Source organism: Ranitomeya variabilis, chromosome 6, assembly GCF_051348905.1.
Source record: "Ranitomeya variabilis isolate aRanVar5 chromosome 6, aRanVar5.hap1, whole genome shotgun sequence".
In the NCBI taxonomy this organism is placed as follows: Eukaryota; Metazoa; Chordata; class Amphibia; order Anura; family Dendrobatidae; genus Ranitomeya; species Ranitomeya variabilis.
Genome location: NC_135237.1, coordinates 367,580,364 through 367,594,154, shown reverse-complemented (window position 1 = coordinate 367,594,154; position 13,791 = coordinate 367,580,364). Strand labels below are relative to the sequence as shown.

The window sequence follows — 13,791 nt, the reverse complement described above, 5'->3', positions numbered from 1 at the left end:
CCACTTGCTACTGCTACAGGGTAAGTGGAAATTGCCAGGCAAAGCGCCAGAAAAGGCGCATGTAAAAGGCGGCTGAGAGCTGATGTTTTTAGCCTGGGGGGGGGGACAATATCCATGGCCCCTTCCTAGGCTATTAATGTCAGCCCGCAGCTGTCTGCATAATATTTGATGGTTATTAATTATAAGGGGGCCCCACGTCTTTTTTTGGGGGGTGTCCCCCATTTTAATAGCCAGTAAAGGCTATAAGTATACAGTTGCGAGCGTGTGAGTGTGAGCACACCCTCCCACCCACAGACCAGTACACTGCTGTCCTGAAATACTGTGCTCCTGTCACCCTGCTCCTTCCACCATACGTCTCTCACCTCCCTAGAGCAGCACAATACCATATGGATCACGTATAATGCCGATATATATATATATATATATATATATATATATATATATATATATATATATATATATATATATATATATATATATATATATATATATATATATATATATATATATATATATATATATATATATATATATATCACATACACTCCCATAAAGACCACACATTATGCCGGGATATTATAATATATATATAATATCACACATTATGCCGCCAAGTATTGTGTGATCTATGTGACGGTATTATATGTGATCTATATGGCAATATTATGTTTGATCAGTGTTGTGGAATGATGTAAAAACTATATGACGGTGGTATATGAGAACTATATTGTGGGATTATGTGTGATCTATGTGGAAGTACTAGGTGAGAATTATATGGCGGTATTATTTGTGATCTATATGGTGGTATGTGAGAACTGTATGACAGTATTGTGTGATCTATTTGATAGTATTGTGTGTGATGTATATGGCGGTATTATGTGTGATCTATATGGTGGCATTATGTGAGAACACTATGGCAGTATTATCTTCAGAAAGCGGACCCATTCTATGGCGGTTCTGGCTGAGCACCTGCACGCGGGTCTGGGGTAATAGAGGGGGCAGCATGACCTTCAGTTAGGTGCAGTCAGGGCTAGTGAGGCAGCTGAAGAGAGGGGTCTCATTTTTATCATTACTATATGGCTACATTTCCTTCCCAGCGTCACCCCGTACTTCGCCTGACGTCTCACTTTCACACATTGCCAGGACAGGATGGAGAAGACAGGATCTGAGGAGGGGAATGGGGTCTGCATGCAAAGTCTGGATCAGAACAGGCCATCAATCCACAGAAATGTTTCCTGGATTTCTGTAGAGCAGACGGTCCATCCATGTGTATAAAAGACAGCGTTCTATGTACAATCCCTGGCTGCTCTGCGCACTGAACAGGGTGCCCCCTCCATAGACCAGCACACTGCTCTCCTGAAATACTCTGTGCTGCTGTCACCCTGCTCCCTCCACCACATATCTCCCAGAATCCTTGCTGCCTGCCATCCTCGGTGACTGTCTACTTGTCAGTACAAGGCTGCTGTCGCACGTTCAGTATTTGGTCAGTATTTTACCTCAGTATTTGTAAGCAAAAACCAGGAGTGGGTGATAACTGCAGAAGTGGTGCATATGTTTCTATTATACTTTTCCTCTATTTGTTCCACTCCTGGTTTTGGCTTACACATACTGAGGTAAAATACTGACCAAATACTGATAGTGTGACGGCAGCATTACTCTGCAGTCACCAACAAAATGGCTGCTCACTGGGTTCCTGAATCCTCTCATCCCTTAGCAAACACATGGAAGGAGAGGAGTGACATCACACACGTCAGCAGACTCCGCCCATAATTACTGCAGTGCAGTAATGTGAGCTAGTTGTACACGAGGTTTTTCTGAAATTTCAGCAGCTGCTCCCCCTAGTGTTTAAAAGTGGAAATTCCAAAACTTTTCAAATTATTTTTCATATTTTACTAAATTATAAACAAATGAAAATATTTTTTAAGAAAATTTAAACATTAATTCTTTACATTTTTACAATTGCTGTAAAAAATTTTTTTTTTATGGCACCTTCCCTTTAATACCCTGCGCTAAGTTTTACTTTGAAGTCAGAAGTTAAAAATGCAGAAAAGAAAACCCTTCTTAAGGTACCTTCACACGAAACGACATCGCTAGCGATCCATGACGTTGCAGCGTCCTGGCTAGCGATATCGTTTCGTTTGACACGCAGCAGCGATCAGGATCCTGCTGTGATGTCGCTGGTCGCTGAATAAAGTCCAGAACTTTATTTGGTTGTCCGATCGCTGTGTATCGTTGTGTTTGAAAGCAAAAGCAACGATACCAGCGATGTTTTACACTGGTAACCAGGGTAAACATCGGATACCAAGCGCAGGGCCGCGCTTAGTAACCCGATGTTTACCCTGGTTACCAGCGTAAAAGTAAAAAAAACAAACAGTACATACTCACCTGCGCGTCCCCCAGCGTCTGCTTCCTGACACTGACTGAGCGCCGGCCCTAAAGTGAAAGTGAAAGCACAGCGGTGACGTCACCGCTGTGCTGTTAGGGCCGGAGCTCAGTCAGTGTCAGGAAGCAGACGCTGGGGGACGCACAGGTGAGCATGTACGGTTTGTTTTTTTTACTTTTACGCTGGTAACCAGGGTAAACATCGGGTTACTAAGCCCGGCCCTGCGCTTAGCAACCCGATGTTTACCCTGGTTACCCGGGGACCTCGGCATCGTTGGTCGCTGGAGAGCGGTCTGTGTGACAGCTCTCCAGCGATCAAACAGCGACGCTGCAGCGATCGGCATCGTTGTCGCTATCGCTGCAGCGTCGCTTCGTGTGAAGGTACCTTTACACACTAAATCAGGAGTGTAAAACTCAAGGCTCATACAGAGAGCCTGTCTTTCTGCATCCACTGACTCAGAGTTTCTTTTAAAGAGCAGTGTGGAGATGTGCTCCAGGGCTCAAATTCTAAGATACAAGTGCTTCTCACAAAATTAGAATATCATCAAAATTTATTTCAGTACTTCAATACAGAAAGTGAAACTCATATTATATAGAGTCATCACAAACAGAGTGATCTATTTCAAGTGTTTTTTTCGGTTAATGTTGATGATTATGGCTTACAGCCAATGAAAACCCTAAAGGCATTATCTCAGTAAATTAGAATACTTAACAAAAAACACCTGCAAAGGCTTCCCAAGTGTTTAAAAAGGTCCCTTAGTCTGATTCAGTAGGTTCCACAATCATGGTGAAGACTGCTAACTGGACAGATGTCCAGAAGGCAGTCATTGAAACTCCACAAGGAGGGTAAGCCACAAAAGGTAAATGATGAAGAAGCTGGCTGTTCACAGAGTGCTGTATCCAAGCATACTAATGGAAAATTGAGTGGAAGGAAAAAGTGTGGTAGAAAAAGGTGCACAAGCAACCGGGATAACTGCAGCCTTGAAAGGATTGTTAAGAAAAGGCCATTCAAAAATTTGGGGGAGATTCACAAGGAGTGAATTGCTGCTGGAGTCATTGCTTTAAGAGCCACCACACAGACGTTTCCAGGACATGGGCTACAAGTGTCACATTCCTTGTGTCAAGTCACGCATGACCAATAGACAACGCCAGAAGCGTCTTACCTGGGCCAAGGAGAAAAAGAACTGGACTGTTGCTCAGTGGTCCAAGGTGTTGTTTTCAGATGAAAGTAAATTTTGCATTTAATTTGGAAATAAAGGTCCCAGAGTCTGGAGGAAGAGTGGAGAGGCCACAATCCAAGCTGCTTGAGGTCTAGTGTGAAGTTTCCATAATCAGTGATGGTTTGGGGAGCCATGTCATCTGCTGGTGTAGGTCCACTGTGTTTTATCAAGACCAAAGTCAGAACAGCAATCTACCAGGATATTTTAGAGCACTTCATGCTTCCCTCTGCAGACAAACTTTTTGGAGATGGGAATTTCATTCTCCAGTAGGGCTTGGCACCTGTCCACACTGCAATACCTGGTTTAAAAACAACAGCACCTTAACCCCACAGAGAATCTATGGGATATTGTCAAGAGGAAGATGAGAGACACCAGACCCAACAATGCAGACAAGCTGAAGGCTACTATCAAAGCAACCTGGGCTTCCACAACACCTCAGCAGTGCCACAGGCTGATCGCCTCCATGCCACGCCGCAGTGATGCAATAATTGATGCAAAAGGAGCCCTGACCAAGTATTGAGTGCATTTACTGAACATACATTTCAGTAGGCCAACATTTCAGATTTTAAAATCATTTTTCAAGCTGGTGTTATAAAGTATTCTAATTTACTGAGATAATGACTTTTGGGTTTTTACTGGCTGTAAGTCATAATCATCAACATTAATAGAAATAAACACTTGAAATAGATATCTCGGTTTGTAATTACTCTATATAATATATTAATTCACTTTTTGTATTGAAGAACTGAAATAAATTAACTTTTTGATGATATTCTAATTTTCTGAGAAGCACCTGTAGCTCCCATTCTTTATGCTGGCGCCACCTTATCTACTGACTACTGGCTGTGTTTTACGTAGACACAGCCAGTGCGTTGTGGGAAGGGAGGGGGAGGGGCAGCACTGGAAGCTAGGGTTATCTTGGAATCTGGGCGTACACAGCCAGCATTTACTATAGGACAACGCCGCCAGAACAAGGAACGGGTGCCACATCTGAAACTTAGTGGATGCAGTCAGCCAGCATTTAAAGGGAATGGCAAAAGCATAGGAACCAGGGTACATCTTTGAATCTCTATATCAGAACGAAGGCAGCCAGTACTTAACAGACAGGTTGACTTCTTACCCCTACCACCCAAAGACAGCTTTTTGAGCCCTACCACCCAAAGACAGCTCTCTTAGCCCTTCTACCCAAAGACAGCTCTCTTAGCCCTACCAACCAAAGACAGCTCTCTTAGCCCTACCACCCAAAGACAGCTCTCTTAGCTTTACTATGCAAGTACAGCTCTCTTATAGCCCTACTACCCAGAGACAGCTCTCATATTGCCTCCGGCCTATCTGTGCTTGTACCTTGTTGCATGGATGTCTGCATGAGCCCTTACAATTACAAGTTACCCTTTAAAAGTCAACCATAATGTGGATGTGGCCCTTGGAGAAAATGAGTCTGACACCCCTGCACTAAAATCAATATGCAGGAACACCATCAAGTCAGTACAGGTAGTAGTACTGCTGTAGGGCCTCAGGAAAATATGGCATTGAGGCAATATAATAGAATTGGAAAAGTCTTTTAATCAACTAAACATTGTCATTTGTTAATGTAGGTAACTGATCCAATGCGCTAAAAGTAACACAATTATGTATTTCAGTGGATAATGACAGCCCACTAATACATGATAGATTAAACAGAAAACTCAGTGGTGAGCAATTACACAATTCATTCCTTGACATTCATGAATGTTTTTTTTATATTAAGACCACCTCAGGTCCTCAAACAATAGGATGATTATTAGAAAACATTAACTAAACCAGAAAAAATACTGAAAACAGGATACAATACCGAAGTGTATATTTACATTTATAGTTCACAAGATAATAAGAAATTTACTGATCCATTTATGTGAAATTTGCATACAAAGAAATAATGGTGATTACACTGACATCGGGTTCTCTTACCTCACAGTTACTGAGATCCAGGGACACCTCCTTTAGGTTAAGGTTACATGCCAAGCCAAGTAACAGAGCTCTGTAATATAAATGGCAACTACTGAGTTATTGAGTAGATATTATAGCATTTATATCCATGAAGCCACTTATCTCTCAGAACAGCTATCAATATGTAAAAATATGGTAGGCCGTCTACTGTGCGGCACTGCGAATTCTGCACTAAAGCCAACATTGTGCAGTGCAGACATATGGTGTTTTGGTGTTTCTTTACACTTTACTGAAGCTGCTATACAAACTGTGAAATAATCATCTTCTACCACCACATGTAATATTTTGCACATTTAAAGATTGTCAGCCGTAGTCACTGTAACAATGATTATGTCTCATATTGTCAGATGCAACATTATCAATGTAATATCCATCTATCTAATTTCTACGTGAATTCTAATATCAGAGCTTAATTGTCTATTTATTGCCCGCTAAGATGCTTTTTGGGGATGTCAGAAAACCCCTGCCCAAAACACATTTTATTTATTTTTTAATACATAAAACTGTTTTACTCACTAATTTCAGGTCCAGAGCCGGGTTTTCGCTGTTGCTCCCGGGGTCTGACCATGTCGACAGTGCTGAAGCCAATCGGTGATCTCAGATCAGATCAGGAGGTCTACTCAGGAAGCACTGCTGAGCTCACCGATTGGCTGCAGCAATGTCCACGAGATGTCAGCGCTACAGACAACAAGAAGCAGTGGCGGAGACTGAAAGTTGGACCCAGGGATGGTGAATAAAGCACAGTCGGTTTTGTTTCTTATTTAAAAAAAACAAACTGTACCTGGGAAAAGAGTTTTTCTGACATTGGAAAACCTCTGTAGTACGCCTCTCGCACCTTTCCTTTGTATATTTCTCATCTCTCCCCTACATAACAGCCTAAATACTTATCATTTGTGACCCCCTGCTGTCCTCTCTGTATACTCTCTCTTGCTTCCTTCCCTGCCCAGGAGCTGTGGTATGATCAGACCATGTTCCTGCACGGTCAGACACAGCCATTACACAGTACACAGCAGGGACACATTTATAAGATTATCTCCGCACAGGAACATTTTATTTAAATACATCCAATTGTGGAAATTATTATTATTCCAAGATCTATTGATTAAAATAAACTTTTACGTCTGGGAAAAAAAAATGCCCAGGTTCAGGTCTCTGCAATTATCATGTCTCTTTAGGCTATATACGGCTAAGCCTATACAGATGATGATAGATGTAGAGCATTTGTGACTATATCCACTGACTGAAGGTCATGCACAGAGAGGAAGGATGATGGCTTGTGTCAGGTACATACTATGGGCCTTACATTAGCTACTGGGATTTAAAGGGGTTGTTAAGGCAATAAGATTCCCAGGGACTTGGGGTTGTAACAAATAACAAACTGATACTGACCTACCGGCACCCACTCGGATCAGCGCAGGCTGTCCCGGAATTGCACTGACACGGGAAGAGAAGACATCACCATTCCACCAGCAGCTGGACAAACACAGACTGCGATTGGCTGCAATGGTCAGATGACTTGAACAGCATGTCATCAAAAAACCATCTGGTCATATTGATAAGCTATCTAATCCTAACATATTGATGACCAATCCATAGGATATTGATTAGTAGGTCAGTCAGACAACCCCTTTCACCTGTGACTATATTCTTTACATATAGACACTGTGACCAGTGATAACTGCAAATATTTAATTGTGCAAATCTTTAACCTCTTAACCACAAGGGTGGTTTGCATGTTAATGACAGGGCCAATTTTTACAATTCTGACCACAGTCCCTTTATGAGGTTATAACTCTTGAACACTTGCATGGATGCCGGTGATTCTGACATTGTTTTTTGGTGACATATTGTACTTCATGTTAGTGGTAACATTTCCTTGACATTACTTGTGTTTATTTGTGAAAAAAACAGAAATTTGGGGAAAATTTTGAAAATTTTGCAATTTTCATGCCCTTAAATCACAGATATGTCACTCAAAATACTTAATAAGTAACATTTCCCACATGTCTACTTTACATCAGCACAATTTTGGAACCAAATTTTTTTTTTTCATTAGGGAGTTATAAGGGTTAAAACTTGACCAGCAATTTCTCATCTTTACAACATCATTTTTTTTTTTAGGGACCACATCTCATTTGAAGCCACTTTGAGGGGTCTATATGATAGAAAATACCCAAGTGTGACACCATTCTAAAAACTGCACCCCTCAAGGTGCTCAAAACCACATCAAGAAGTTTATTACCCCTGGTGTTTCACAGGAATTTTTGGAATATTTAAAAAAAAAAAAAAAATGAACATTTTTTTTTCACAAAAAAATTACTTCAGATCCAATTGGTTTTATTTTGCCAAGGGTAACAGGAGAAATTGGACCCCATAAGTTGTTGTACAATTTATCCGGAGTACACAGGTATCCCATATGTGTGTGCGGGGGGTGGGAATCACTGTTTGGGTCCATGGCAGAGCTCGGAAGTGAAGGAGCGCACTTTGGCTTTCCAATGCAAAATTGTCTGGAATTGAAATAGGATGCCATGTCGCCTTTGGAGAGCCCCTAATGTGCCTAAACAGTGGAAACCCCCACAAGTGACACCATTTTGTAAAGTAGACTCCCTAAGGAACTTATCTAGATGTGTGGGGAGCACTTTGAACCCCCAAGTGCTTCACAGAAGTTTATAATGTAGAGCAGTAAAAATAAAAAATCTTTTTTTCCCCACAAAATTATTATTTAGCCCCAAATTTTTATTTTCCCCAAGGGTAACAGGAGAAATTGGACCGAAAAAGTTGTTGTCCAATTGGTACCGAGTACGCAGATACCCCACATGTGGGAGGAACCATCGTTTGGGCGCATGGCAGAGGTCCGAAGGGAATGAGCGCCGTTTTGGAATGCAGACTTAGTTGGAATGGTCTGCGGGCTTCATGTCGCGTTTGCAGAGCCCCTGATGTACCTAAACAGTAGAAACCCCCCACAATTGACCCCATATTGGAAACTAGCCCCCAAGGAACTCATCTAGATGTGTTGTGAGAACTTTGAACCCCCAAGTGTTTCACTAAAGTTTATAAAGCAGAGCTCTGAAAATAAAAAATCTTTTTTTCCCACAAAAATTTTTTTAGCCCCCAAATTTTAATTTTTCCAAGGGTAACAGGAGAAATTGGACCCCAAAAGTTGTTGTCCAATTTGTCCTGAGTACGCTGATACCCCATATGTTGGGGTAAACCCCTGTTTGGGTGCACAGGAGAGCTCGGAAAGGAAGGAGCACTGTTTTACTTTTTCAATGCAGAATTGGCTGGGACGGACGCCATGTCATGTTTGGAGAGCCCCTGATGTGCCTAAACAGTGGAAACCCCCAATTCTAACTCCAACCCTAACCTGAACACACCCATAACCCTAATCCCAACCCTAAGCATAACCCTAACCACGCCCCTAACCCTAATCCCAACCCTAACCCTAATCCCAACCATAACCCTAACCAAACTCCTAACCCTGACACACCCCTTATCCAATCGTAAATGTACTCCAAACCCTAACTTTAGCGCCAACCCTAACTTTAGCCCCAACCCTAACTTTAGCCCCAACCCTAACTTTAGCCCTAACCTTAAGCCTAACCCTAATGGGAAAATAGAAATAAATACATTTATTTTATTTTATTATTTTTCCCTAACTAAGGGGGTGATAAAGGGGGGTTTGATTTACTATTTATAGCGGGTTTTTGTTTGGCAGCTGTCACACACTAAAAGACGCTTTATATTGCAAAAAATAGTTTTTGCATCACCACATTATGAGAGCTATAATTGTTCCATATTTTGGCCCACAGAGTCATTTGAGGTCTTGCTTTTTGCGGAATGAGTTGAAGTTTTTATCGGTACCATTTTAGGGCACATTACATTTTTTGATCGTTTTTTATTATGATTTTTAGGAGGCAGAATGAACAAAAAACAGCAATTTATGAATTCCTTTTTGGGGGGGCGTTAATAGAGTTCCGCGTGTGGTAAAATTGATAAAGCAGTTTTATTCTTCGGGTTACCACGATTACATCGATACCTCATTTATATCATTTTTTTGTGTTTTGGCGCTTTTATACCATAAAAACTATTTTATATAAAAAATAATTATTTTTGCATCGCTTTATTCTGAGGGCTATCACTTTTTTATTTTTTTGCTGTTGACACCGTATGGCAGCTCGTTTTTTGCGGGACAAGATGACGTTTTCAGCGGTACCATGTTTATTTATATCCGTCTTTTTGATCGCCTGTTATTCCACTTTTTGTTTGGCAGTATGATGATGAAGCATTGTTTTTTGCCTCGTTTATTTTTATTTTTTTACGGTGTTCACTGAAGGGGTTAATTAGTGGGACACCTTTATAGGCTGGGTCGTTATGGACGCGGCGATACTAAATATGTGTACTTTTATTGTTTAAATTTTTTAAATTTATATAAAGAAATGTATTTTTTAGGAAAAATATTTATTTTTTTTTCTTTAGCAATTTTAAAAAAAACATTTTTACACATGTTAATTTTATTTTTTTACTTTTTTACATTGTCCCAAGGTGGGACGTCACCATATAGTGTCAGATCGCTGATCTGACACACTGCAGAGCACTGTGTCAGATCAGCGATGACAGGCACTGCAGGAGGCTTGCCGGCGCCTGCTCTCAGCAGGCACTGACAAGCCACCTCCCTGCAGGACCCGGAAAGACCCCGCGGCAATCTTGGATCCAGGGGTCTGCAGGGAGGAGACCAGAAGAGACCCTCAGAACAACGCGATCACAGAGTTGTTTTGAGGGTCTCAGGTGTGATGCTTCCTTATGCCACCGGAACGCTGCGATCATGTTTGATTGCAGCGTTCCGGGGGGTTAAAGTGCTGGGAGCGGTCCGTGACCGCTCCTGGCACATAGCTGATTATCACAGCTGACACACAGCTGATCGCCTATGACATACTATCCCATCCATGGGAATTAAGTCCCAGGTCACATAGAATGGATAGTTCAATGGCAGAAAGGGGTTAATAAGTAATACACTCCCTGACAGAATTTATGTCGCTTACCATGTTATGTAAATAAAAGCTTATAACCTGACATTAAATTCATTCATTGGTTGTATAAATTATTCTTTTGGAAGCTGAAACCCTCCAAAATGTGGTTTAGGATAAGAAAATAAATGGGTATCAATGCAGAAATATTGATCAGTTAATGGACTCCTGTACCGACCCGGTCAAGTATTGTAGTACTACGTAATGTTATGTTATGTCATTGATTTTTACATGTTTGTTCGATGTATCCATTTTAAGCTATGAAAAGTTTTTTTTAACATATTCGTCTTTAGTAAAAAGAAGAAATATTAAAAGGGAATCTGTCAGAAGGATAGTCCCCCTAAGCCATCTGTATGGGCATGTAGGTCATAGAAAGCTGAATAAAATGATACCTTAATATCTGGGATCTAAGGTCTTATTCCAGGGAAATTCATGTTTTTCTTCTATAAAAATGAGCCGTTAAGATCTATGGGTTGGACACGGATCTCCCTGAGAATATGCCTCCAGAGATTATTATTATAAATGAAAGCGGAAGCTACCAGTGTGAGACAAGTAACCAACAGTAACTAACACAGAACAGTAGAACTGAACTTTGTCTCCAAACAAACACATTTGCTGCAGCTCTCACAGCTCTGCTGTATTATAACACTATTGTAACATTGTAGGTCTGTGAGATGGAAGCTGAAGCACTGAGAGGAACCTACAAAAGTATCAGGTATAATCGCACAAAGCTCTGCAGTGAGATCAGGACAGCAGGCTGTCGGCCATTACATGTCTCACACTGGTAAATCCCTTTTATTTAAAATAATCTCGAAGCAGATTCTCATGCAGATCAGTGTCTGGCCCATAGCCTTGAATAGCTTATTTGCATATAAAAAATTTGAATATCTCTGGAATAAGACATTGTATCGCAGATATCAAGGTATCATATTATTCAGCTTCTTATGACCTACATGCTTAAATAGATGGCTTAGGAGTGACGATCCTACTGACGGATTCACTTTATAGAGGGTTTTTTTTTTTTTTAAAGAAATGTTTTTGAACCAAGAGAAAAATCAACCTACCTCTTAATCTGGTCTGCTAAAATATAATTTAAGCCACAGGCAAATTTGTCAGTTACTTCTCAATATTTTATATGGATTCTTTTGTGCTTTGGGTAAAATGAACAATTAGTGCTAAACCAATTGTTGTAGTGAAGACCCCAAGATCCCCTGGGCATGTTTTAATGGGAAGCATGTATAGCTGTAGAGTTTCTTTATACCAAAGCATGGAATATCTATGTGAATAATTGAGGGCACTAGAGATCAGGCTTGGTTTCTTGCAGCTGTGCTAATCTTCTATAATTTCAATGGTCATTGTGCTGTGCAATTTCCACAGGGATATTATACTTATGCAAATAAGCCAAGTACAAATTTAATTATGTGTTAACATTTAATTGTGTCCAAAACATCTATGAGTGTTATGCCATTTTGTTGTGCTATTAAACAGAATTAAGACCAGGATGAAAAATACGCTTTTAAATTAGAATGGTTGACAAAAGAAAATGCTGATGTTCAGCATAAAAGTTTAATTCTAAAATTGTAATGTCTGAACACATTCATTTAGATAGCAAATAATGAAATAAAAGCTTTTTCCAAAATGTAAAAAAAAATCTGCTTTAAATTAGGTAATATTAAAAAATAAAGAATTAACAATTACATACCCACTGGCCCTGCAGTGATTACATCTCTTGCATCAGTCACCTGAGCGCTGAGACCAGCATATTACAATGTCAGTCAGGTAACAGATGGACAGGACGTCACAACTGTGGGGCCAGGTGGAATGACTGGAGAAGCTGTAAGGTGCCCAGGATGGTAGCTGTGGGCACAGCACCCTCCGGTTCCAGTTTCATCAACAGTACATTTAAAGCATTCACTCATGCTCAGATCGGACTGTCCCTACTTTAACAGCTCCTGTTAAACCTAGGGACTCCCCATCCGGCACCACAGTATTCACTACTTTTCCCTCATGCGGTTCTCTGTCTCGCTTCCTCGGTATGAAAGGGATTAAGGCACACTCACAGTGCCTAGTTCGGGCCGTAGGTCCTGGACGTTGCAGGAAAGTCAGCAGGAAATTTATTATGACCTCATTTTGCCAGAAAGATATGTACTTCCCGTACCTCCAGACCCCTGCACCCTGAACTTGATCTGGACATGAACCTCACACGTACCGTAACTCTTACCAACTGACTAAACCTGAAAGTGATTCCCTTTTTTTACTTGTCCTAGCATCTCCCACTGTGGTCTGGATCAAACACTTAACTGTCTATACTCTGTCTGCCCCAGCAGTCTGCTGCTGGGCAGATTTAAACTGTCACCTACTTAAAAGGGGTATTCCGATCTCCAAGATCCTATCCCACTATGTAGTAGGTGTAATAATATTATTATTATTATTATATTAGCATATACCTCTAACTCTGCTACACTCAACTCTGGTATAGGTAAAGTATGGGATATAGTTTAGTGCTTAGGATAGGCAAGATGGTGACTGTATTAAAGGGGTACTCCCATTTCCACGATCCTATACCAATATGCAGTAGGCATATTAATAATAAATAATAGCAAATACCTCCAATTAGAAATGTAGTATAGCTTATTCGTTATATCTCTATCCTTATGTGCAGGACCTTGGGTATCCACGGTTATGACCACTAACAAATAGTTATCACTATATTAGTGGTCGTAACCATTGATACCCAAGCTCCTGCAATGCTTGCACATGAGGAAAGAGACAGATAACCCGAAAAACTATACTACATTTCTAATTGGAGCTATTTGGTAACAGTAATACGTCTACTAAATATTGGGATAGGATCTTTTAGATAGGAATACCCCTTTAACTAAAGTCACTATCTAGCTCTATCCTAAGCACTAAACTATATCCTATACATTCCCTATACCAGAGCTGGGTGTGCTTGAGTTACCTTAGGCATTACCTTTGCAGTACACACAACAGCATCAGTAATTATCACACCATACATTAGTTAAATTACACTTTTCACCATAAAACGCAATAAAAATACATGACTGTATTCACACTACAAATTTGTCTTCAGGGGAAGGAACACTAGAGTCTCTATACCCTTACACAGCAGTGGTGGAATGGTAGAGAATTCAATAGATAGATAATTAAAAAATTAT

General features: G+C 40.5%; 1 protein-coding gene across 2 annotated transcripts in view; it reads right to left on the bottom strand.

Annotated features, from left to right (window-relative positions):
* The window catches only part of CARMIL1 (capping protein regulator and myosin 1 linker 1), a 352,298-nt gene that overhangs the window by 123,204 nt on the left and 215,303 nt on the right, over positions 1-13,791 (bottom strand). For both annotated transcript variants that reach the window (XM_077270002.1, XM_077270003.1), the window contains exon 17: positions 5,550-5,619. In XM_077270002.1, coding sequence (XP_077126117.1) covers positions 5,550-5,619 — 70 coding nt within the window. The remainder of the gene's footprint in view (positions 1-5,549; positions 5,620-13,791) is intronic.